The sequence below is a fragment of the Leucopleurus acutus genome (genome assembly GCF_964270905.1).
Source record: "Leucopleurus acutus genome assembly, chromosome: 11".
Classification (NCBI taxonomy): domain Eukaryota; kingdom Metazoa; phylum Chordata; class Mammalia; order Artiodactyla; family Delphinidae; genus Leucopleurus; species Leucopleurus acutus.
The window spans coordinates 2,484,323-2,510,934 of NC_139152.1; the positions used below are offsets into that span (position 1 = coordinate 2,484,323).

General features: G+C 40.4%; 1 protein-coding gene across 6 annotated transcripts in view; it reads right to left on the bottom strand.

Annotated features, from left to right (window-relative positions):
* Nucleotides 1-26,612, bottom strand: part of ADIPOR2 (adiponectin receptor 2) — a 50,607-nt gene that overhangs the window by 19,686 nt on the left and 4,309 nt on the right. For 4 of the 6 annotated variants that reach the window (XM_082850747.1, XM_082850746.1, XM_082850745.1 and 1 more), the window contains one exon: nt 8,297-8,549. In XM_082850747.1, the coding sequence (XP_082706873.1) occupies nt 8,297-8,467 (171 nt within the window). In that variant the 5' untranslated portion in view covers nt 8,468-8,549. Of the gene's footprint in view, nt 1-8,296; nt 8,550-19,030; nt 19,143-24,895; nt 25,004-26,612 lie in introns of those variants that run through there. The other 2 variants (XM_082850748.1, XM_082850749.1) reach the window with 2 other exon arrangements.

The window sequence follows — 26,612 nt, forward strand, 5'->3', positions numbered from 1 at the left end:
ATTCCCACAGTCAGCTATTGCTTCTCTAACTTCTATTTATGTTTGACTTGATTTTCACGTTCGCCATTATCACGTTCATTTCTTTGCTTCACTTTTATCTTTGTCAGCCTATTCCCTCTTTTGATTATCCATTTTTATAAAGGGTCGCATGGGTTTATCACTGGGAAGCAACACACTTTGCTGTCTCATGGATTAAGTGAGTAACAGATGTACACTGACCAGTCACTGACAGACTTTCAAAGAAGTCATCAATACAATGAACATCTACTATTTGCACCATCATCTGTGGACTGGAGAGACAGCAGAGAGTTGGTACTTTAAGAATTACTCACAGTAAATAAACCACAGTAACTAAAATCTGAACCATACTGTGGAGGGACTGATATTATTTAACGAACGCATGGTAGCTGAAACTCATGCATGCTGGAAACTCGCAGAGCATCAGGGCTGCCTGTATGCATTTCTCTTCTCATCTTTTACAACTGCCCTTCTATCCAAAATGGTGCTTCTAAAGAGCTAACCTCAATTCAAAGAACGCGATCCTATATGTAAGGCAAGAATTTCACTGTACATTACATTACTAAGATATGTAGCTTCATCCAGGTTTTTTTTTTGGGGGGGGGATCAGTTTTTTATTAATAAATACCACCAACAGTAATATTTCCACCTCCCATGGTCCAGTGTATGTGTTATGAAGCAGAATGTGGTCAGTGGTCAAATACACACCCCAGTAAAGATAAATACTTCCACCCATCCCAACATGTCAGCAAGATTTCTGAATTTTTATAAAAGAACATTTCCTTCAGAAGAGCAAAGTATTAATAAGTCTGCTGATCTACCAAACATTATCCCCACTTCTCACCCTAATATAACAGAATACTCACCAACATGTCTTCAAAAAACAAATGTCTAAAACACTAGACCATAATTAGTTATTTGTTGTGTTCAAGCATTGTGGAGTTGCTAATTAGGGATCTACACAGAGTGGGTGGTGGTAAATATAGTTCCCCTGGTTAAACAGAGGTTAACATGTAGGAATTAAGTGGTAGAGTCAAGCAGTGGCTAGAACACAAGACAAAAATGTTTTCTCCAGGGCACACGGGCAAGTTTATAGCTCTGCCACATAATGACGGTTTGGAAAGTCTGTGCTGAGCACTATATATATAAAAATATCTGTCTTCCAATATTGACTCTAAAGAACTACCTTGTCATGAGTGGAAATTACTTTTAATTTCCCTTCTAGTAGCCACTAAACCACAGCACCCAAAGATCTGTTTCAATACTAAACTGCATCTGTACTAAGATGATCACATACAAGGGTAAACATCTGCTCTGTTCTGCTCCTGTTGTCATATCGCCAACTGGTATCAAAACAAGTTTTGAAGAGAAACGGGACATTGTAAATGATAATTAAAACCAAAGCTGCCTAAAATAAAGGCATAAACCTTAATTCTCTAAGGCTTTCTATGAATAAATCACTATATTTAAACTGAAAGAGAGGTCAATGCTCTGAAGTGAGTACAAAAACACTTTCAAATCTTTTCCTCCTCCTATCTTCAGTGAAGTCCATCTGTGAGAAGAGTTAAAGTGGGTTATATCTCAAAACACAACAATATCCAACTCTGCTGATCCGTACAAACTGCAACCTAAAATGTTAATTCTCTGGAGTGTATTTTACCTTTGGAAAGAGAGAACCAGAGTGATAAAGATGGAAGTCCTATATGAAAATAATTCATCAGTCTATTGGGCGTTTATCTGCTTTAGCCCAACTCAGTTCAACAGAGTAATTCAGTTTAATCAATATTAAGAGGATTTTTAAAAAGATGAGTAGGGCTTCCCTGGTGGCGCAGTGGTTGAGAGCCCGCCTGCCGATGCAGGAGACACGGGTTCGTGCCCCGGTCCGGAAGGATCCCACATGCCACGGAGCGGCTGGGCCCGTGAGCCACGGCCGCTGAGCCTGCTCGTCCGGAGCCTGTGCTCCGCCACGGGAGAGGCCACGGCAATGAGAGGCCCGCGAACCGCAAAAAAAAAAATAAGAGTAAAATATAGTCTCTGTCTTCCACGGGCATACAATCTAATAAGGGGCTGAATTAGCTACATAAATGACTAAGAAATAAGGTACAGCCAGTTTAAAGACAGGGAGTGTGGAGCTCGGGAAAGCCTGCATGAGGAATAGAATTTTGGAAAGACGAAATAAAAGAACTGTCAAGAGGGAAAAGCAAAAGTACCATTTTGAAGAAAAGAGACTAGTTCAGTTCAGCTGAAACTTAGGGTGCATTTAGCGGAGTAGCAAGACATAAATTATATATTTAAATACTAGTTGAAGTCAGTAGACAAAGTGCCACAGAGATCTACGGTCATAACACCATCCACAATTAGAAGATAAAGGTCAAGGAAATGGTAAGATACCCAGGGGCCAGGACGGCAAAGTTTGATTAAAATGTATATGCCCTGCAGAGGTCAGTGAGAACTGAGGCTTCTGCATTCGCGTAACTATGAGGACTAAGATCTAAGGCCCCTACACAACATGGCCTCACTTGCTCAGGAAACCCTTGCCCAGGAAGATTAAGGGCACAGACCAGTAGGCAGCTGTGCTGTTAGCTTTAGGAGCTTCTCAGAAATTCACTTAACATTAGACCGCTCAGCCAGCTCCTTAGTATAGTAAATTACTGAACTGCGCACACCTACTCACTTATCAAGTAAGAACTTGCTCCCCAGACTTGCTCCAACTGTCCTAAGCTATCACAAGCTCTGCGCAACGTTAATACGATCTTTGTGTTGAAAGAGCTGCTTTAAACCACGAGCAGTCAGACCGCAAACCCTACCCACAGCCAGCCACGGCCTCTCCTCCAAAGCAAGACCCTTCAGAGTGATGCTCACTCTCACTGCAGTAAATAAGAAACTTCGCTTAGTCTGATCAACAGGTTATTTTTGTTCGTTTGCTTTTTTTATTAACCATTTTTTAAACTGAAGTACAGTTAATTTACAACGTTGTGTTAGTTTCAGGTGTACAGCAAAGTGATTCAGTTATAACGTCAACAGGTTATTTTGATGGTCTTTTTGGAAAGTTGACAGGTTGAATCCAGCCTTAAACTCAGAAATCTGCAATGTGTAGTAAGGGCATTAGCAAGCTGATATAGCTAACACACAAACACAGGGGTTAGCAGAAATTAAGGGGTCTTCAAAAAATGACAGCTGAAAGAGTAAGCACCGATGACTGCATCTCTGCTGTCGTCCAACAGAGGTACAACAGCCAGTCTATCTGAACCCTCACTTTGGCCAGCCTAGAAACATACAGACTCAGCCTGTAAAGACTAGCCATCGCTATCAAAGATTGATGGGAAAGACCTTTAAAATCATCCAAGCTTTTTTTTAAATTCTCACAAAGCAGCTGTCTCTAATCTTAACTGAATTTCCTAAGTAGACCTCCTCAAGAAAAGAAAATGAAGTGACTGGCAGACGGGAGTCTAATTACAAGTTAGATTTCTTATGATAAACTAATAAACAGTGGCATTCTTATGAGTTTGGTTAAAGCAAATCAGTTCAAGAAAATAATTCCTAGGTTGAATGAATGAAGAGTTGGCTCCAGTCCCCGTTTATGAAGAAGAATTTGGAGCAGAGAAAAAGTAGGACAACCATAAAGGCTGCTCTCTTTATTCAACTTAATACCTTAAAAACTCAGAGATACGAAATAAAGTCATAAAACTAAAGATCAAGGGTAACCTGGTTTGAAATGCCTCTTTTGTGTTTTTATCTATAGATGGTTACAAAACACAAACTATAAAGTTCAGCAAATACAGTTAAAAGAGCTGATGCTTTAGAGTCAGAGGCCTAGAAGTAATGGTCTATCCACTTCAACCAGTACACAACACTACACATTTCAGAAAGAACTTTGGAGGGTGGAAGAACACTGGACTGGGAGGCTAAAGATCTGGATTTTAGGCCCCGATCATCTAGGCTTACTTGCTAACAAACTGAAACCCTTGTACCTTTCACTCTAGCTATACCAGACATTTTGCAGGTTCACACATCAATATACACCAATGTATACTCAAAACACGTTAGCTATTATCATTATTACTATTCCCTAAAAGCATCATGCTATTTCTTACTTCTGAGTCTTCACATCTGCTATTCCCTTGGCCTGGAATACCTTTTAGTCCTTCAATAACCGAGTCAAGCCTTATCCAGTTCTGCTTATTACATTTCCACTTCCTTTTAGATAACCCCAGTCATAGAAAAAACAATCCTAAAATTCATATGGAATGACAAAGGACTCTGAATAGTCAAAATAGTCCTGAGAAAGAACAGCAAAGCTTGAGGCATCACACTTCCTGACTTAGAGACATATTACAAAGCTACAGTAATCAAAGCGGTATGGTACTGGTATAAAGACAGCCACATAGACCAATGCAACAGAAGAGAGGGCACAGAAATAAACTCACACATATACAGATCTTCGGCAAGAGTGGCAAGACTACACAATGGGGAAATGATAGTCTCTTCAACAAATGGTGTTGGAAAAACTGGATATCCACATGCAAAAGAATGAAACTGGACCCTTAGCTTACACCATACACAAAAACGAATTCAAAATGACTTAACTAAAAATAAGTTAAATGTGGGAATTCCCTGGCAGTCCACTGGTTAGGACTCCATGCTTTCACTGCCAAGGGCCGTGGTTTGATCTGGTCAGGGACCTAAGATCCCACAAGCCATGCAGCACAGCCAAAAAAAAAAAAAAAAAGTTAAATGTGAGACCTGAAACTATAAATATCCTAGAAGAAAATGTAGAGGAAAAGCTTCATGACATAGTCAATTTTAAAACATTTTCATCACCCCAAAAGAGACCCCATACCCATTAGCAGTGACTCTCCATTTCCCCATCCCCTCAGCACTTGACAACCACAAATCTACCTTCTGTCTCCATAGATTTGCCTATTCTAGACATTTCAAATAAACAGAATAATTACATATGTCATCTTTGTGACTGGCTTCCTTCATTTAGCAGAATGTTTTCAAGGTTTATCCGTGTGGTAGTATGTAACAGTATTTCTTTTTTTTTTTTTTTTGCCAAAAATATTCCATTTTATGGACATACCTCATTTAATATATCTATTCATCAAGTAAGTGATGGACATTTGAGTTGTTTGTACTTTTTGACTCATAAATAGTGCTGCTAGGAACATACATATAAAGTTTTGTTTTGATGTATATTTTTATTTCTCTTGGGCATAAACCTAAAAGTGGTATTGCTGGGTTATATGATAACTCTGTTTAACTTTTTGAAGAACTGGTGACAGTTTTTCTAGAGCAGCTATACCATTTATATTACCCTCAGCATATATGAGGGTTCGCATCTTCATGAATGCTTGTTAACTGTCCCCCTTGCAAAAAAATTTTAACCATTCTTGTGCATATAAAGTGGTATCACATTGAGGTTTTGACTTGAGTTTCCTTAATGATTAAAGATGTTGAGCATTTCCTAAAAAAAAAAAAAGCTTCGTGACACTGGGCACGAAGAATATGACACCGATATCACAACAAAAGCAAAATAAGAAAAATAGGACTATGTCATACCACAAACCTCCTGCATAGCAAAGAAGACAATTGAGAGTGAAAAGGTAACCTAAGGACAGGAGAAAATATCTGCAAACCATGGATCTGATAAGGGGTTAATATCCAAGATATATAAGGAACTCCTATAACTGAATAGCAAAAACCAAACAAACAAAAACAAACACAACTTAAAAATGTGCAAAGGACTTGAACAGACATTTCTCTAAAAGACATATAAATGGCCAACAGGTATATGAAAAGGATGCTCAACATCACTACTCATCAGGGAAACACAAATCAAAACTACAGTGAGATACCACAGTCACATCTGTTAGGACAGCCATTATCAAAAAAGAAAATAAAGTGTTGATGAGGATATGGAGAAATTAGAACCCCTGTACACTGCTGATGGGAATGTAAAATGGTTCAGCTACTATGGAAAGCAGTATGGAAGTTCCTAAAAAATTAAAAACAGAACTACCATATGACCCAGTAATCCCACTGCTGGATATTAATCCAAAAGAACTAAAAACAGTACCTTGAAAAGATATCTGCAGCATTATTCACAATAGCCAAGAGGTAGAAACAACCTAAACAACCATCAGTAGATGAATGGATAAAGACAGAGTGATATATACATATCAATAAACTATTACTCAGCCTTTAAAAAAAAAAGGCTTGTCTTATGCTACAACATGAACAGACATTGAGGACACTGTGCTCAGTGAAACAAGACAGTCACAGAAGGACAAATACTACATGATTCCATTTATATGAGGTATCTAAAGTTGTCAAACTCATAGAAGCAGAAAGTAGGATGGTGGTTGCCGAGGGCTGGTGGGGTGGAGAAAATGGGGAGTTGCTATTCAATGGGTAGATGTCTCACTCACGCAAGATGGAAAAGCTCTAGAGATCTGCGGCACAACGAAGTGCATACAGTTAGCAATAACGTATGTCATGTGTTTACTACAATAAAAAAGAAAAGATAACCCAGTCCTCATCCAAACCTAGCGACGGTTCTTACTGCTTTGATAACTGCTTAGGCCTAGGTAGCAATGGAGGGAAAGTCAAGTTGCTCAGCCTGAATAGGGGAGTCTTAGCTGCTAGTACATGTTATTGTAAAACATCAACAAGAAAGCAAAGCCGTAAGCAAGGAAGAAAGTTCTTACCCTAGCTATCTGTCAGACTTCTTTTAAAAGAGTAATGGTAGGGCTTCCCTGGTGGCACAGTGGTTGGGAGTCCACCTGCCAATGCAGGGGCCACAGGTTTGATCCCTGGTCCAGGAAGACCCCACATGCCACGGAGCAACCAAACCCATGCGCCACAACTGCTGAGCCTGCGCTCTAGAGCCTGCGAGCCACAACTACTGAAGCCCGTGTACCTGAAGCCCGTGCTCTGCAACGAGAGAGGCCACCGCGATGAGAGGCTCGCGCACCGCAGCGAGTAGCCCCTGCCTGCCGCAACTAGAGAAAGCCCGCGCGCAGCAACAAAGACCCAATGCAGCCAAAAATAAACAGATAAAATGAATGTAAAAAAAAAAAAAAAAAAAAAGAGTAATGGTAGTTTGAAGGCCAAATTACACTATACTCATAGTAAGCAAATCTTGTTTTTAATCCTGCCCTGAATATGCGGGGGCACACGCACACACAGGGACGCAAAAACAGTCTTTCAATGTAGCACAACTAGCCAAGAGTATGAAGCTGGCTTACAAAGTGTTACCAAGGGTAAAAGAAGAAATAACCTTAAATTTCCTGCCACAATAGCCTGTATTTCTACAGTGCTCTGGTGAAATTCTTATAAAAGACCTGAAAAGACAAGACAATCCTCTCGAGTTCCAACCAGCACCACTACTACCCACACAATAAGCTTATGTCTTACGATGGTAAAGATGCCGTTCCAAATAGAGGCTTTCAATATGTTTCTAACTACAACCCACAGTAAGAAATGTATATATTATTCATATCTATAAACACATACATATCTAAATAAAGCTAAACAATTTCATCAAATAACATAGTTTAAAGGTATATTACTACATATATGCACCTTAATATCTTTATTTGCGGTCTAATTAACACTGCTTGTAGTACCAAAATAAATTTCACAAACTACTAACGGGCATAACCTACAGTCTGAGAAACACTGTACTAGAAACACAACACTGAACGTGCTACACAATTGCAAGGTTCCAAAGCACATGGCAAAATGTCTATTAACAATGACACTGGGACCTGCTCACAGATATTTACACCTTTGCGCTCTTGGTGTAGCTGCTTGAATCATTTAAAAGCTGCTCTTTTCTCTGCGAGGTAAAAGGAAAGATTAGATTATTTTCCCAGAATTCTACTGGCTCCCAAGGTATGCACTGGAGATAAACTCTATCTGAGAAGTAGTTCCAGCATGCAATTAGGATTTCTCCAAAAATATAAACGATAATGTCATTACTAAATCATGGCTGAATTATAAAGGATATATGGTAACTACAAAAACCCATTTCCTTTCTTAAATAAGATAGAGCAGCTTAAGTACGGTCTTACGTGTCAACAGAAAGGGCATAACTAATTCCTAGCTACCTTAAGAATAAGAGACTTCAAAATCTTACAAATGTGCTCAGGGTTCCTTTTCAAAACGCCATCTTCTCTCCAGCAGAGTCCCCGTACTCTTTCTTTTTATTATCCTTCCTCCAGCTACATTCCCATAAATTTGTTTTACTTACCATCCTTCCACTTTAACTTACTTTTTTATGATGGGAAGAAAGGGCAGATGCCTCTACAAGAGGCTCCAAATCTCCTTGGTGGATGTCATCGTCACCTCCCCTTGTGCCATCAAGTTGGTGCCCTTTTCTGAGCCTTATATCTGGCTCTGGAGTCCTGCTGTACTCCAGTCGGTTTTCTGCCGTCTCATTCATGGGATACCCACGCCTTTCTTACAAAGAGGTCTTTCTGTTCCTTCTTCTTGGGAGGATGGACTTTTAGGATAGTGAGTTGACCCTAAGGAGAGAAAGTTTTGGATTAACATATTTGAATGAGTGATGGGGGAAGACATATGTTGTATTATTTTACACTAAAACTAGAATTTCCTGCAATCATTAAGAATAAAATAATAATGTATTAAAAAAAAAACCCTACACTTGTTGATAAAGAGGACTGCCAAAATCTACTTTTAAATGAAAAAAGCAGGATATCAAAGACGACATGTATAATGTTCCCACTTATACATTACAAGTGTATACAATCGTGAATACGTATACATGTGTACATAGGTGCCTATTTATTTGAAATTGTGCTCTTGGTCCAGAGGCACACAGGGAAGAACCTAGGGTCTGTAGTGAGAAGGCTTACTCTTCATTTTGTTCTGCCTGCATTGTTTTTACCACATGCCATCTAATACTTTTTCAATTAAAAACATACCTAACTGTAGAAAGAATATATGTGGATTTTATGTACTACAACTAGGTTTTACATACCCAATCTCATTTAAATCATCACAATGACCCTTCAGGGTATTTTGAGTTCTACTTCACAGGTGAGGAAACCAAAATTCACCATACTTTTATGAAATAAGACAACGTCTCTGACTGCCATGGCACATATTATTGGTTATGTTTTGCATTTAAGTTGCTTAATGTCTGAAATTTCAGTATTTTTGAGCTGCTTTGAACTCCACATAGATTACTCTGGAAGGCAAGAGCACACTCCTATTATATCCCTGAGTTCCCAGAAAGTACTGCGCACATAAATGTTTAATGAACATGACAGATGATATTTAAATGTTCTTAAGTGGTAAAAACACATTCAGAGATCATCAATATTTCTCTAAACTGGATCACATAAGTTTCCTAGAGTTCAATAATTTCAAGTCCTTGGCCCTCTACCTCGTAACTCACAGGACAAAAGCTTACTTTAGAGATTTAAGTTACATATCCAAATAAGGTGATTATCACAGCCAATCCAACTAGAAAGACAAAAACAGGAAGAAGCCAAGGTACATGTTATGCTCATAAATCCCATGGGATTCAAAATTTTTACTGCGGCAGGGGAGCAGTGGGGCAATGTGGGAGGGTCTGGATAGTATGAAGAGAGGGTAAAACACGCACTTAGTGTTCATATGTGGATACACAAGACTAAGAATTAGCCAACTGTTAGTTTCATAAATCATCTGAGTTTGTTGTAGGCGTTCTCTCAAGTTTTTAGAACAAGAACAAACACAGTCTTTAAGGATCACCAAATCTGGGCCTGTGCCTATCACAGAAGGGCCTGAGCCAGCATATTCTAATAATGAGATTATAAACTACGCTATTAATACCCAGTGCTGACAGAGGAAACAATGCTAGTGATTTATATTTATTTACAAAGCTGTTTCACACCCACCATTTCACTTTGTTTCAGGGAAGAGGGAGCTAACATTTACTGTGGATTGACAAAGTTAAATTCTGTACCAGAGAATTTACAGATGGTATCTCACATAATTCTTACATATGGCCCTCTGAGGTATCTTATCCCCATTTTACAGATGTGGAAACTGAGGCTCAGAGATTAGGCAACTTATCCAAGGCCATTAATCTCTAAGAGTAGCTGGAACAATGAACTGTCCTGCTGTACTTGGATAAATGATTTTCTTGCTAAGAAGAATAAAAAATAGGGAAAGTATTCAGAACTAGGCTTTAACTTGCTCTGATTCTTAACAGTAAAAGGAAGTGAGATGGGAGATGGAAAGTAAGACTTCAGAGTACCATTATTTGTTAACCAGAAGAGTTAATCTCTATTCTACTTCCTCAGAAATTTTTCGTTGGTCAGGATTCTAAGAATACTACGCTATATTACACAGAACTAAGATAAAAAAAAAAAAGAGAAAAGAGGGCTTCCCTGGTGGCGCAGTGGTTGAGAGTCCGCCTGCCGATGCAGGGGACATGGGTTTGTGCCCCGGTCCGGGAAGATCCCACATGCCATGGAGCGGCTGGGCCCGTGAGCCATGGCCGCTGACCCTGCGCGTCCGGAGCCTGTGCTCCGCAACGGGAGAGGCCACAGCAGTGAGAGGCCCACGTACCGCCAAAAAAAAAGAGAGAAAAGAAAGGAATCCAATATAAACAGCTGGCAGGAAGGAACAAGTAACTGAGAGGTGCTCTGAATTTACCAATAGACATAGAAGTCCAACACAAATCCAATCGGGTGCATTTTCAGCAAGTAGGGCAGATCTAAGGTCTTTTAAAATCTCTGAGTGGCCAGTGGGGATGAGGAAAGAAAGAAAATACTAATGTGAGTTTTTCAATTCCTACACCTCCTCTACAGGTTGCAAGGCCTCTTGCCCCCAATATCTAGATTAAATATACTTTTATTGAATGAATTATTATACCTGCAGTGTTTATTGGAAAAGAGACTCATTTTCTGTATAAAATTGCTTAACATGCACCCTATTACTTTTTTTTTTTTGCGGTACGCGGGCCTCTCACTGCTGTGGCCTCTCCCGTTGCGGAGCACAGGCTCCGGACGCGCAGGCTCAGCGGCCATGGCTCACGGGCCCAGCCGCTCCGCGGCATGTGGGATCTTCCCGGACCGGGGCACGAACCCGTGTCCCCTGCATCGGCAGACGGACTCTCAACCACTGCGCCACCAGGGAAGACCTCCTATTACTTTTTAAGAATGTTTTCACAAACTAATTTAAGTATTGGCATAAATAACATTTAAAATTTGCTAAGGCTTCTTCCCGGTAGACAGAGTCTGTTCTACAGATGATCAAATATGAAACTATGAAACAAAAGAAATAAAATGGAAACTTGACCTCACACGTTCTGGGAGCAGACACACAGGCGTCACTAACTCTGCCCAAAAGCAATGGGGATTTGCCAAGCAGAGTAGAGGAAAGGTATTGTGTACAGAGAAAACAGCATATGCAAGGCAAGGACTCCAGGGTCTGTTCAGAAATCAGAGAACAGGGACAAGAAAGAACTCAGATGACACAGGCTTTTTGCTCAAGCAGCTGAGTGTATAGAGGATGCCATTCACTGATGATCCAGGAGAGAAGCAAATTCACAGCAGAAGAAGAATGAATTTGTTTTCAGAAACGGTGTCTGAAGTGAAAGAAATGTTCACTTGGCACCAGGAAACATAAATCTGGAATTCAGAAGAGAGAATGAGCTTGAAAACAGAACTAGGGATTACTAGGAGTAAAAGTGATAATCCTAGGGACTTCCCTGGTGGTGCAGTGGTTAAGAATCCGCCTGCCAGTGCAGGGGACACAGGTTCAAGCCCTGGTCCAGGAAGATCCCATATGCGGCGGAGCAACTAAGCCCGTGCACCACAGCTACTGAGCCTGCACTTTAGAGCCCGCAAGCCACAATTGCTGAAGCCCACGCACCTAGACCCTGTGCTCCACAACAAGAGAAGCCACCGCAGTGAGAAGCCCGCGCACCGCAACGAAGAGTAGCCCCCGCTCGCTGGAACTAGAGAAAGCCCGCGCGCAGCAACGAAGACCCAACGCAGCCAAAAATAAATAAATTTATTTTTAAAACAGGAAAGTGATATTAGCATAATAATAGTTAACAACACAGGACAAAATCCTCTGGAAAAAAAAAAGTTATACAAAGGACTGAGGAGGGATAAGGATCAAAGTAAAAAAAAACCCAGGAGAATACCAAATATTAGATGTTAAAGTCAGGACTGGACCCTCATCTGTTGACTCCCAGTCAAATGTACTCACACCAAGTTTCCTTCCCAGTGGGAAAGCAATGGAAAATTTAAAACTCACGCTTCTTAGACTTCACTTTCCCTTCAAATAATACTGCATAAGGTAAATTATTATGTTGCTTAAAAGCACCAAGGTTGCTTAAATGGTAACTCAAAAGCAATTTTCTCTACCTGAACAAACTGCTAACTTAATGGTTTGATACTTCTGGTCTAGAAATTTAGCTCTATCCCAGGAAAGCTATTTTCTAAAATCCAGTACTTGTCTGCATGTTCCATGAGGCAAGAGTTTGCTTGCTTAATGCTGAGAACCAAACTGCAACAGATACACAGTAGACATTCAGTAAAGGTTTCTTGTATGAATGAATAAATGTCTTATTCTCCAGGGGAAAAACAGAAGAAAAGGAATTAGTATTATTTATGTCATATTTAATCAGTTATATTGGACTTCCCGCCAAAGGTAGACTATATTATAGTATAATGTATTACTTCACCTATTTCATAATTTTAATTGTTATGTTGCCCCCAATTTTAAAAGAGCAGGCAAGCTGTGGAGAACAGTATGGCAGTTCCTCAAATAAATTAAAAATACATTTACTATATGACCCAGCCAATTCCACTTCTGGGTATGTACTCACAAGAACTGAAAGCAGGGTCTTGAAGAGACATTTATACACTCATGTTCATAACAGCGTTATTCACAATCAGTAAAACGTGGAGCGGCCCAAGTGTCCATCAATGGATAAACAAACAAAATGTGGTCTATACATACAAGAAAATATTCAGCCTCAAAAAAAGAAGAAAATTCTGACACAAGCTACAACCTGAGTGAACCTGAGGACGTTATGATTCCACTTACCATAGGTTATTTAAAGTAGTCAAATTCATAGAAAGTACAATGGTGGTTGCCAGGGGCTGGGGCAAAGAGGGAATGGAGAGTTACCGTTTAATGGGTATAGCTTCTGTTTTGCAAGATGAAAAAGAAGAGTTCTGTAGATGAATGGTGGTGATGGCTGCAACAACATGGGTCTACAACATGACTACACACTTAAAAATGGTGACGACAGTAAATTTTATGTTATGTGTATTTTGCACATTTTTTAATGGGGGGGTGGAAATATACTATGGTACTATATGGCCTCTTTGTCTAGTAAACTTTTTATTCATGTAAAAAATACATTCAGAAAAGCACACAAAGGACACAAAGTTGACAAAGTATAAATGCTGTGTAACCAGCAACAAACAACATTCTAGCACCCAGAGGACCTCTCTCCCCTATCACTGTAAAGCTTTTTAAGGTGTTAAGTTTAAGAGGTCCAACCCCTTTCCTTGCCAGTTAATGTGATACAATCTTCCAGCAAGGTTCTCTAAAGACTTGCCAACTGCCATGGACCTTAAGTCTTCAAATTCTAAGGGCCAGTGGTATAATGTCCCTTTGTATTAACTGGGACACAGCAAGTAGGGTGCAGCAAGTACTGAGTCTAGTGGCATCGCTTTCTAGTTCTATAATTAGATTATTCAGTGGTAGAGGACAGGCTGCAAAATATGTCCCATGATTTTGTTGGCTTCCTCCAAGTTGAAAGTAGCCAATTTCAAAGTGACTTGAAAGTTGTATACTGAAATTATTCCAGTGTGGTCTGTCATTCCACACTGAAGTATGCGTTTGAAGTTAGTGCATGGTTAATGAGATTTCTGGTATCAAGTTCATGCTCTTCCTTGATTGGAAACCTGAGTGGCACAGAATGTTCTAAGTGGAAGTATCAGTATGTTATGCCCCTCATGACCTCTTCTTTCAGACTTCAATGTGAAACAAAATATGTGATGCAAATCTGAACTACTAATAATGAAACCAGATTATTTTTTTAGGATGGAATAGTTTATTTCAACAGTGGGACCAGCAGGGATATTAAAGGCAGCAGATTTTCTTTTGAATACTAGCCATTTTTTCTCTTTACAAATCATTATTAAAAATAAGTACTAGATGTGTTACCCTGACTGGCTTATAAATCTTTAGAGAACCTTGTTGGCAGATTTCTATCACATTAACTGGCAAGGAAAGGGGTTGGACCTCTTAAACTTAACACTTTAAAAAGCTTTACCTTCTGCTCTGGGTGGGAGGTTGGAATAAAAGTTACCACCTAACTCTTTAAAAAAAAAAAAGCTTTACTGTGGGAATTCCCTGGCAGTCCAGTGGTTAGGACTCAGTGCTTTCACTGCCAGGGCCCAGGTTCAAGCCCTGATCAGGGAACTAAGATCCCACGAGCTGCTCAGCGCAGCCAAAAACAAAAAAAAAACATAAAAAGCTTTACAGTGGGGATTCCCTGGTGGCGCAGTGGTTGAGAGTCTGCCTGCCGATGCGGGTTCGTGCCCCAGTCCGAGAGGATCCCACATGCCGCAGAGCGGCTGGGCCCGTGAGCTATGGCCGCTGAGCCTGCGCGTCCGGAGCCTGTGCTCCGCAACGGGAGAGGTCACAACAGTGAGAGGCCCGCGTACCACAAAAAAAAAAAAAAAAAAAGCTTTACAGTGATGGGAGAGAGGGGTCACACAGCCCAAATCTACCTGTTTCCCTCCACTCTTACCTTCTGGTTCAAGCCACCAGCATCTCTCACCTGTCCTAATACAACAGCCAGTAAAGTCTCCTGGGTTCCACTTCTGTTACCCACCCACCCACCCCACCCCCCTTATCCTCAGAATCCAGTCCTCACACAGTGGTCACAGCAGATCTTTCTCAAAACACACTCCCTTACTTTTTGAGCCCTCCAGTGGCTTTCCTTTACACCTAAGGGACCTCTTACCCTGGCTTACAAAACCTTAAATGATTAGCCCCTAACTCTGGCCTCATTCTGTACCACTCTCCCCCTTGCCCACTACATTCCAGCCACAGTGACTTCCCATCTACTCCCCAAACACCCGAAAGGCTCAAATGGCTCTATGTCACCTGGTTCCCAAGGCCTGGAATGCTCATCGCCCAGATCTTCCCATGGCTGGGCTCCTTCTTCACATGCGGATCTCAATTTAAGGGTCACTTACTCAAAGAATCCTTCTCTGACCACATAATCTCAGTCACTCCTTATCACATCACCTTTTAGTCTCTTCCACAGCACTTGTCTCTGGTATTTTTATTTCTTTGTTTACTTACTACTGGTCTTTTCTCACTAGACTGAAAACTCCTGAAAGAAGAGACATTATATTGGGTTGGCCAAAAAGTGCCTTTGGTTTTTAAGTAAAAATAAAAAACACATTTTTCATTTTCACCAAGAACTTTATTGAACAACATATTCACCCTTTTGTTCCACTACCTTCTGCCATTTTTCAGGCAACTTCATAATTCCATCTTCCCAAAACTTTTTATCTTTTTTAAAAATTTTATTTATTTATTTATTTTGGCTGTGTTGGTTCTTCATTTCTGTGCGAGGGCTTTCTCTAGTTGCGGCGAGCGGGAGCCACTCTTCATCGCGGTGCACGGGCCTCTCACAGTCGCGGCCTCTCTTGTTGAGGAGCACAAGTTCCAGACGCGCAGGCTCAGTAGCTGTGGCTCACGGGCCCAGTTGCTCCGCGACATGTGGGATTTTCCCAGACCAGGGCTTGAACTCGTGTCCCCTGCATTGGCAGGCAGATTCTCAACCACTGCGCCACCAGGGAAGCCCAACTTTTTATCTTTTTGAGCAAGGAACTGGTCCAGGTGCCTTTTACAGTCTTCCAGGGAATTGAATTTTTTTCCATTAAGAGAATTTTGTAAAGACCGAAATAAATGGAAATCTGAAGGTGCAATGTCTGGTGAATATGACAGATGAATCAGAACTTCCCAGCCAAGCTGTAACAGTTTTTGTCTGGTCATCAAAGAAACACACAGTCTTGCGTTATCCTGATGGATATTCTGTTGACTAATTCCAGATGCTCTTCATCGAGTGCTGCTTTCAGTTGGTCTAACTGGGAGCAGTACTTGTTGGAATTAATCGTTTTGTTTTCCGGAAGGAGCTCATGGTAGAGGACTACCTTACAATCCTACCATGTACAAAACATCACCTTCTTTGGATGAAGACCAGCCTTTGGTGTGGCTGGTGGTGGTTCTTTTCGCTTGCCCCACGATCTCTTCTGTTCCACATTATTGGACAGTATCCACTTTGCATCTCCCATCACAATTTATTTTAAAAGTAGAACATTTTCGTTACGTTTTAGTAGAGAATCGCATGTGGAAATATGGTCAAGAAGGTTTTTTGCACTTAACTTACGTGGAAACCAAACATCAAAGCGATCTACATAACCAAGCCGGTGCAAATGATTTTCAGCGCTTGAGGATATTTTGAGCATGTCGGCTATCTCTCGCATGGCATAATGTTGATTGTTTTCAATTAATGTCTCGATATGATCAACTGGTCTACCCAACTGTGGAGCATCGTCCAGTGAGAAATCTCCAGCACAAAACTTCGCAAACCACTTGGGACACGTTCAATCAGTCAGAGGACCCTCTCCATACACTGCACAAATCTTTTTTTGCATTTCAGTTGTGTTTTTACCTTTCTTGAAATAATAAAGCATAATACGCCAAAAATGTTGCTTTTTTCTTCCATCTTCAATATTAAAATGGCTACACAAAAATTCACCAATTTGAGTAAGTTTTTTCTTTTTTTAAATGCACACTGATATGTCAGCTGTCACAATACAATCTAACAAAACTGTTTCGAATGAAGTTGAAGACAACTAAGTGCTATTAGAGCCACCTTACGGAAAAAAAGAATGAACCTTTTGGCCAACCCAATATATCTTCTTTACACCTATATCCCCAGTACCTAAAATAGCTTCTGGCACACAGTAGGTGTATTCACTAAACATCTGCTGAATGAATAAGTGGGGAATTACTACCCACACTTCAAGAATAAGTTCATAGGCAGAAACTAATTTCCCTGACGTCCCCAGGCTCCTGACACTAACTCCTTTATTCTTCTCATTTACTAATGTTTCTATTATAGTACTTATCAGAATTTATTGCATTTTTTTGTTTACGTGCCTGTCTTCCCCTCCTGCAATGCAAAACTTCTCAAGGTCAAGGAGCCTTTTTTGGAATCCATTTTTGTATCCACAACACCAAGCTTGGTCTGGAATGCAAAGGAGCTTAAAAATCTTTGCTGTATGATGAGGAGGAGGAGGGGGAATGACAGGAACAGCTAACATGCAGTGAGCGTTAACTACATGCAAAGAACATTTCCCATGGATTATCTCTTTAAATCCTTGCAACAATCCTGGAGGATAGGTACAATTATTTCCTCCATTTTGGAAATGACAAAACGCCCAGAGAGGTTATAAATAACATGCCTGAGATAACTACAGTAATAAGTGGCAATGTAATCTATCTAATCAATCTAACACCCAACTTAATGCTCTTATCCCCAACCTTCTATGTTAGCATGAACCATAAGCTGTTCTCAAATAAATGCGTGATAGCCCTTAAGTGACAAAACCAGGAGTTAACACTGACAGTACACTGTACTTTACAGCGATGTTGAAAATATTAAGAAACAATCAAGAAATGGGGAGGAGGGCTTCCCTGGTGGTGCAGTGGTTGAGAATCTGCCTGCCAATGCAGGGGACACGGGTTCGAGCCCTGGTCTGGGAAGATCCCACATGCTGCGGAGCAACTAAGCCTGTGGCCACAACTACTGAGCCTGCGCTCTAGAGCCCACGAGCCACAACTACTGAGCCTGCGTGCCACTACTGAAGCCCGCGCGCCTAGAGCCCACGCTCTGCAACAAGAGAAGCCACCGTAATGAGAAGCCCGCGTACTGCAACAAAGAGCAGCCCCCGCTCGCCGCAGCTAGAGAAAGCCCGTACGCAGCAACGAAGACCCAATGCAGCCAAAAATAAATTAATTAAACAAATTTATTTAAAAAAAAAAAAAAAGAAATGGGGAGGATCATGGAGCCTTGCCACATACCAGAAGCAATAAAATGATTGGTTAAAATTGGAATTCTTCCCAAACACTCAGAACATTTCTGAGTAGAAAAATGTCAATAAGAAAACCTGATGACTGGGAAAAGAATAACTGATAAAATGGGAAAAGTTCCCAACATATGTTACTAACTGATACAGCTCTTCCAAAAATGATACAGTTGATAACTGAGAAGGAGCAACACGTAGATTTTTAAGACAGGCACTACCAGTTTTCATGTTCATAAAATCTTAACTGATGTAAGCACAAAGAAACGTTTCAAATCAAATGCAGCTTATTTTTTAAAGATTATTTTGAAGCTCTAAAGACAGGCAACACTCTGTATCATTTACACTACTTTCTTTCCTAGCACGAAGTAGGGCAACTTTTAAGTACAATCACAAGGAACCTCTTCTAACTTACTGCCCAACCCCACTGACCAACTTTCCTGAGAAGAAATCAGGCAAATCCTATGCCGTGAAGTAGCAAAGCCAGTGAAGGCCTACCTCTCTCAGTCTTGAGACCTACTTCAGACACACAGTATTACTACCTATCACTATAAAAGTTTAGAGGCTAATTTAGAGGTTACCAAGTGCCAGATAAAGTGAGCTTTTATACATACTCTCATTTAACTTTAAAACCCTGCCTGTTACAGATAGTATAATCTTTGTTTACAAACAAGAGGACTGAGGGTAAGACTATTCAAGGTTATAGAAGCTACAAAATAGAGAAGCAAGAACTATCCAGATTAGGCCCTCTCCATTATACAACACTGCCTCCCACAAAGGTAAGTGGTTCCATTTTTCCTGGTCATGGTCATGATGTTATCTCTTAGAAGGGAGATGAATTGCTGCTTAACACTTACCGGAGCCAACTTTGAACCAGGCTAAGTAGTTGGACTTTCACCCATCATCTCATTTAATCCTCCAGCAATCCTTATGATATGGGGTCCCATTTTACAGATGAAGAAACTGACACTAAAGGAGATCAAATAAGTCATCAATAACACAAACTTAACTGGAGACTGTGAATTCAAATCTGTATCTAACTCCAAAGACCATACCTTACCATCTTACAGGGCTTCATTAAAGGCACAAATAGTCCATTAAAGCCACTGGTCATGGTCACGGATAAAAAACACCTTTATAAAAAGGATTCGAGGACCTGGTGGCACAGTGGTTAAGAATCCGCCTGCCAATACAGGGGACACGGGTTCAAGCCTTGGTCCGGGAAGATCCCATATGCCATGGAGCAACTAAGCCCATGTGCCACAACTACTGAGCCCTCGCACCACAATTACTGAAGCCCGCGCGCCTAGAGCCCCTGCTCCACAACAACAGAAGCCACCTCAAGGAGAAGCCCGGCACCACAACGAAGAGTAGCTCCCGCTCGCCGCAACCAGAGAAAGCCCGCGCGCAACAACAAAGACCCAATGTAGCCAAAAATAAATTAATTAATTAAAGAAAAAAGGATTTGATACAACTCTTATAGCCATGTTACAATGGTTCTTTCCATTTCCCAAGATCTATAAGTATTCCTGAGTTTCTAAAACAAAGAACAGCACACAAAAATGCAAACATACATGATAGGAACAACAGTCCTGAACGTTATAGTCAGAGAAATCCTGGCAAGCCCATGATATATAAACTGTCATATCTACACTAAACCAAACTATGTAAACTATGCAAAGACTTCCTTTCATAAATCATCCGCACTATAATACCATACAACCCCACTCTTGTTCCAACTATTTCACAAATAAAATCTGTCCAGGTAAAATATGTGATGTGCACAGTCAATGTTTCAGGCAAAATCAAAAACCCTACTTTGGTAAAGACCTGCCTCCGTAAGCAGATGACAATCACTCAGGGCCCTGTCTCATCCTGCACAACACCCTCCACAGCATAAGGTTCTTGTTTGGTTTTTGTTTCTACAATGCTGCAGATGGAGAAACCAAGAAGTGATTAGTTATCTTTCTCAATATCACAATCAGAAATCTACAAATAAAACTTGTGTCTACAACCTTTCCCAGTATCACTAAATTCCACTAACCCACAAGGTCTTCTTTCAACTACACATGTAAAAGACAAGGAATGGGGAAAAAAAACCTAGAATATGTAACTATCTGCAGACCTCAAAGCAACTCTTCTCAGACTAAAAACCCTTTATAAGTGGAAACAAAAATAGTTTTCATTCTTTTTTTTTTTTTTTTGCGGTACGCGGATCTCTCACTGTTGTGGCCTCTCCCGTTGCGGAGCACAGGCTCCAGACGCGCGGGCTCAGCGGGCATGGCTCACGGGCCTAGCCGCTCAGCCGCATGTGGGATCCTCCCAGACCGGGGCAGGAACCCGTGTCCCCTGCATCGGCAGGCGGACTCTCAACCACTGCGCCACCAGGGAAGCCCCTTCATTCTTAAATTAAGTGATTTGTAGCGATTTCTATCAGACATTTCAGAAAGATTCAAATTTACATGTATAATTCTAAAATCAAAACTGAAAGTCTCGGACTTCCCTGGTGGCACAGTGGTTAAGAATCTGCCTGCCGATGCAGGGGACACGAGTTCGAGCCCTGGTCCGGAAAGACCCCACATGCCACAGAGCAACTAAGCCCGTGCGCAACAACTACTGAAGCCCATGCACCTAGAGCCTGTGCTCCGTCCGCAACAAGAGAAGCCACTGCAATGAGAAGCCCATGCGCAGCAACGAAGACCCAATGCACCCAAAAATAAATAAATAAATAAAATCTTCTTTAAAAAAAAATTTTTTTTAAAGACCCAACGCAGCCAAATAAACAAATTTATTTTTAAAAAAAGTTTACCCTCAAACTGTCTGAAACCTAGCTTCTACTTAAAATGTGGTTGAGGGCTTTCCTGGTGGCACAGTGGTTAAGAATCCACCTCCTTCAAAAAAAAAAAAAAAAATCCCCCTGCCAAAGCAGGGGACATGGGTTCGAGCCCTGGTCCAGGAAGATCCCACATGCCACAGAGCAACTAAGCCCGTGTGTCACAACTACTGAGCCTGCACGCCACAACTACTGAAGCCCACACACTTAGACCCTGTGCTCCACAAGAGAAGCCACCGCAATGAGAAGCCCGCGTCCCGCAAGGAAGAACAGCCCCTGCTTGCCGCAACTAGAGAAAGCCACGCACAGCAACAGAGAACCAAAGCAGCCAAAAGTAAATAAATTTATTTTAAAAATAAATAAATGAAGTAAAATAAAAAGTGGTTGAGAGAAATGACATTTGGATGAGATCTACAAAATGTGCTGTATTTATCTACTCCTCTAGGTTCTGTTTCTGGATCAAGTAATCCACCAATCAATTACTTTGGCCCAGAAGTCACAAACTTGAACATTTGAGCAACCTGATGAAAGACAAAAAGGCTGTTACTGTGTTGACCCAGAAACTGCTCAAAAGATTTACAATTCAAATTTAAAAACACAGTGTTAAACAGTGCTGTGGTAACTGGCTATGCATATAAAAAAATTAGATCCCTGACTCACATCATATACAAAAAAAATTTTTTTTTCAGGCAAGATCAAGAGCTAAATATAAAATACCAAATTTCTAAAACTTTTAGAAGGAAATGCAGAGACCTAAATGACCTTGGAGTATGGAATAGATTTCTTAAATAAGGCACCAAGCACACAAACCAATAAGAAAAATGATGATAGATTTGACAATCCTTTCTATTCAACAAACGATATAAAAAGTTAACAGATAAGCCACACAGACTAGAAAATACCTACAATTCATTTCACAGACATAACCAGGATATGCAATAAACTCCTAAAAGCAATTTTAAAAGGACAACCCAACTGGGGGGCAGAGACAGGGACAGACAGCTAAGAAATAGAAATCTGAATAGTCACTCAACATTTCAACATGCTCAATCTCATAATTAATCAAGAAATATTTTAAGATAATATCATTTCACACTCATCTGATTTGTAAACATGTAATAAATCTGACAATGTCATGGATCTATAAGGATTTAGATAGAGCAATTCTCATATTCTCATGCTAAAAAAACACAAAGTGACTCAATTCTGAAAAGCAATTTGGCAATATCTGATAGAACTTTAAATTCCCATAATCTCCATAATCTCAAACCCAGTAATTCCACTTCTGGGTAATTTACACCAGAGAACTTCATTTCAAACTGAGTAGCCATACACAGACACACACACAGACACACACACATACACACACACACACATTTCACAAAACATTTAATCCTTACTGCAAAACAACCTGATATTTCTCTGAACTATTTTAATTCCTAAAGTGATTTCATAACCGATTAATGGTTCCCAACATGCAGTTTGAAAAACTTGCCAAAGATCTTAAATACGTGCACAAGGATTTCTAACCAGGAATGTTCAATGCAGCATTGTTTTTAAAACAGGAAAAATGGAAACAACCTAAATACCTATCAACACGAAAATAAATTTAAACTGGTTGTATTCGTATAATAATACAACTATACAGCAGATAAAAGTAATGACTATAACTAGGATGAACCACATGAAACTACCGTTTTTGTAGGTCAAAAATGGTAAAAATATCAGCAATTTCATGGGTCTAAAAAAACTTGTTTCATGAAAAACAAGTTACAGAGTAGGTAGAATATTGCTTATATAAAGTTTGAAAATACCCAAAACATAATATTGATTTATGAATATACTCCTATGTAGTAATTATATAAAAACAGGTATTAGAAACACCAAATTCAAGATATCATTACTTCTGGGAAGAAAGTGAAATGTAACCCAAGAAGGTGCTTCAACTGCATGTGAAAGGCTTTTCTTTAAAAAAAAACAAACAGGTAAGTGTGGGAAAACGCTGAGATCTGATATAACTGTATGGTAGATGTGTGAAGGTTAATTATCTTGGTCTCTGTATTCTCCCGTATGTTTGAAATACGTTAAGAAAAAAAATAGTATATGTATTAGCCAACGAAAGCACACATCTGCAGCCTAAATTCAAACCAACTGCTCCATAGACAATTTCTTTCATTGGCTTGAAACGTTAACGCATCATCATCACCTTTTTTTAACAAGGGCCTCTGGCCAAAAGTAAATAAATAAATAAAATAAAGCTTTATGTAACACTCAATTTAAATAGTTCCTTAAAATCCATCAAGCGAAGATTTATCCCTGGAAAATTGGTTTTGTTCCTCCTTCCAGTTCAGTGCTATATATTTTACCATATTTCCATTTTCATCTCGGCTGCCAAGAAAATTCAAATCCAAATTTTATTCTTAGTCACTGAATTATGCTGCCACTTGGGAAAAGAATATATGCCTTCTCCTTTTCCTCATTTTTCTTTTATATATATATAATTATTATATTTCTGGCTCTTTTAAGTTACAGAAATTCTGCAGTGAAATAAAATGTAAATAAATTCCAAGAAAATAAAAATAAACTTTCTGTTCCACCACGCTAAGGAGTTTTCACCATCATTGCTTCTTCCTGGACCAAAGGAATGGGTATGCAAATACAACTATGCATACATGTTCACGACACTAAAATTTCAGGACATACAGGATTAAAGTCAATATGCTACCAGTGAAAAATAATTAGCTAATATACTAACAAAAAAATGTAGGGCTTCCCTGGTGGTGCAGTGGTTGAGCGTCCGTCTGCCAATGCAGGGGACACGGGTTCGTGCCCCGGTCTGGGAAGATCCCACATGCCGCGGAGCGGCTGGGCCCGTGAGCCATGGCCGCTGAGCCTGCGCGTCCGGAGCCTGTGCTCCGCAACGGGAGAGGCCACGACAGTGAGAGGCCCGCGTACCTCAAAAAAAAAAAAAAAAAAAAAAAATGTATACAAAAGAAAACGTGAAGTTGGTCAAAATTTAATAAGCTAATTATTTCTTTCTCTTCAAGACCATTTTGCTTTGTATGCTTTGTTTTCCTGTGCATGGACATTGTGGAAAATTCCTAAGTCCAATAAGAATATGTAACATTACAAGTCATATATAAAGAAAGTTCTGCAGGTTTTTTTGTGTGCATGTGGCCGCCTTTTTAAAAACCTGAAGTGTCCTTTCCCACAGGTATTTTGCCCATGCCTAAAGATATTCTGGCAGTTTTCCGAGTTTGGCTTCCCTTCTCCTTCTGTCTGGAGCCTCACAATGTCTATTGAAGCCAAGCATACCATTCAGGCAGCACACATTCCCTCTAACACATGGTATACCCCAATACAGAAAATTCAAAACCATGGGTTACATGAAACAAATCCCCTAATTAATCCATTCCTTAACTTCCAAAACTGAATACCAAATGTTCTTATTAAATAGGTTTGGTTAATTATTTCCTTACGAACAGGGCCTAGGATGTCAATCACTCTTATCTATCTCATTTTAGAAATAAAGGATAATACAGGGGGACTTCTCCGGCAGTCCAGTGGCTAACATTTTGCCTCCCAATGCAGGGGATGCGGGTTCGATCCCTGGTCAGCGAGCTAAGATTCCCACATGCCTCGCAGCCAAAAAAACCAAAACATAAAACAGAAGCAATATTGCAACAAATTCAATAAGGACTTTAAAAACGGTCCACATCAAAAAAATCTTTTTTTAAAAAGAGATAACAGAGAGAATATACACCAAGATGACAATTCACAAAGACTCTGAAAAGATTATTTTTAACAAAGTTAAAGCACTTCACTCAGCAGTAAGCCCAAAACAACACAATCCAATTTAGGTTTTGAAAAGAATGTAACATTTACTCACCACCAGGATTACAACAGATATGAATAAAGTTACATGCTCCTCATCTTCAAGAAATGTGTAGTCTACTGGGCAGTCGTCCAGATTCTTCTAACAGGGACGGCAAAGTCACGCTGCCCCCAGGACTAGGTAGGGGGTCTAAACGGGCGAGCAGCTCCATCCAGGGGGTGAGCATTAGAAGGGACAACTACAGAGTGTAGGTTTTGCCTAAAGTAATTCTAAGTCAACTTCAGAAGAATGCTATCAAAACAAAACACATCTCCCAATGAGACAGAATACATCATTGCAAGACATGTTTAACTGCCAATCAGATACAGACTGAAAAAAAAGTTGGAAATGGCATGGAGAAGCTAGACCTTGGCCACATTTCTGGTCAAGAGTTAACACTGCTGTGACTTTTCTGGATGGCAGTCTGGCAATACACATCAAAAAGTAAAACATGCATTTCCTTCAACCCAGTAACTAGACTCTTAGAGAGCTACTCTAAAGAGCCATCAGCACGCAACAACTGTACATACAATGCATACGCATAATATACAATAAATTTAAACAATCTAAACATCCAGCAATAGGAACACTGTTAAATTATGGTGCACATATTCAACAAAATACTAAGAAACGATTTAAAGAACAGAGTAGACACAAACGGATTGACCTGGAAAGCCATCATGAGTGTCGGTTTTTAACGCACACGACTATGAGCCAAGATGGCGCCACGTGCCAAGCTCCCAAGTGCTACTTCCGGTCACACCTGGAAGCAAGATTCCAAGCCACAGCCTGAGAAGGGTTGGCTGGTGTCAGTGGTGTAGCTCTTCTGAGAACTGCTCAAGGAGAGCCAGTCTGCAGCCAACTTGTCCAGCTGCCCAGCAACCTGCAAGCAGGTACAGGAATAATAAAGTAGCCCCTCTGGCCTACACTGAGGAGTCCACAGCAGAATATTCACTACAAACCCAGCGTGGGAGATTTTCAAGTTGCAACCAAATAAACCCAGCAAAGAACTGGCAAAGCTGGTGATGTTTATGGCACAGATGTTCTGCCACCCAGAACATCTAGATAACTTTCCTCAAGAACGGAAAGATCTGCCCTCCTACAGCGACACTGTCTTGAATGCAGGCCTTCCAATAACATTTTGCAATAGTCTGATCTTCCTGAATACCTCACCTATCCATCAAGGTTGCCAGAGATCTTCTTTGAACCTCGACGCTGCCATGTAAGTTTCTACGACTCTGTACACTCATTCTGTGACTGAAGAGAATAAAAGTGCAAAAACAAGAATAAGGTGAATATAGTAGTGCAGAATTACACATGCACATGCTAGGGGCAGCAACACAACTGCGCCCAAGATACCTTTGGAAGTGATCCCTAAACTACAGAAGAAGCATCTGAAATGACGCCAAGACCGTCAATGTTATCACAACCGTATGCTTCTGTCTCTTTTTTTGTAATCTTTTGGCTGTGCCGTGCAGCACGTGGGATCTTATTCCCCAACCAGGGATCGAATTCTCTCACTCTGCATCGGAACCGCGAAGTCTTAACCACTGGGCCGCCAGGGAAGTCCCGCAACTGTGTGGTTCTCTAAGGTCGCTGCCTTGACATTCTAACAAGGGCAAGATGAACAAGAGGAAGAGGACAACGACCCAGAATGCTAATGCCGCATGCCTTGGGGGAGAGGCTCTAAACACAAGGAAAGAAGGTTACCAACGTACTTCAGAAACAAAAG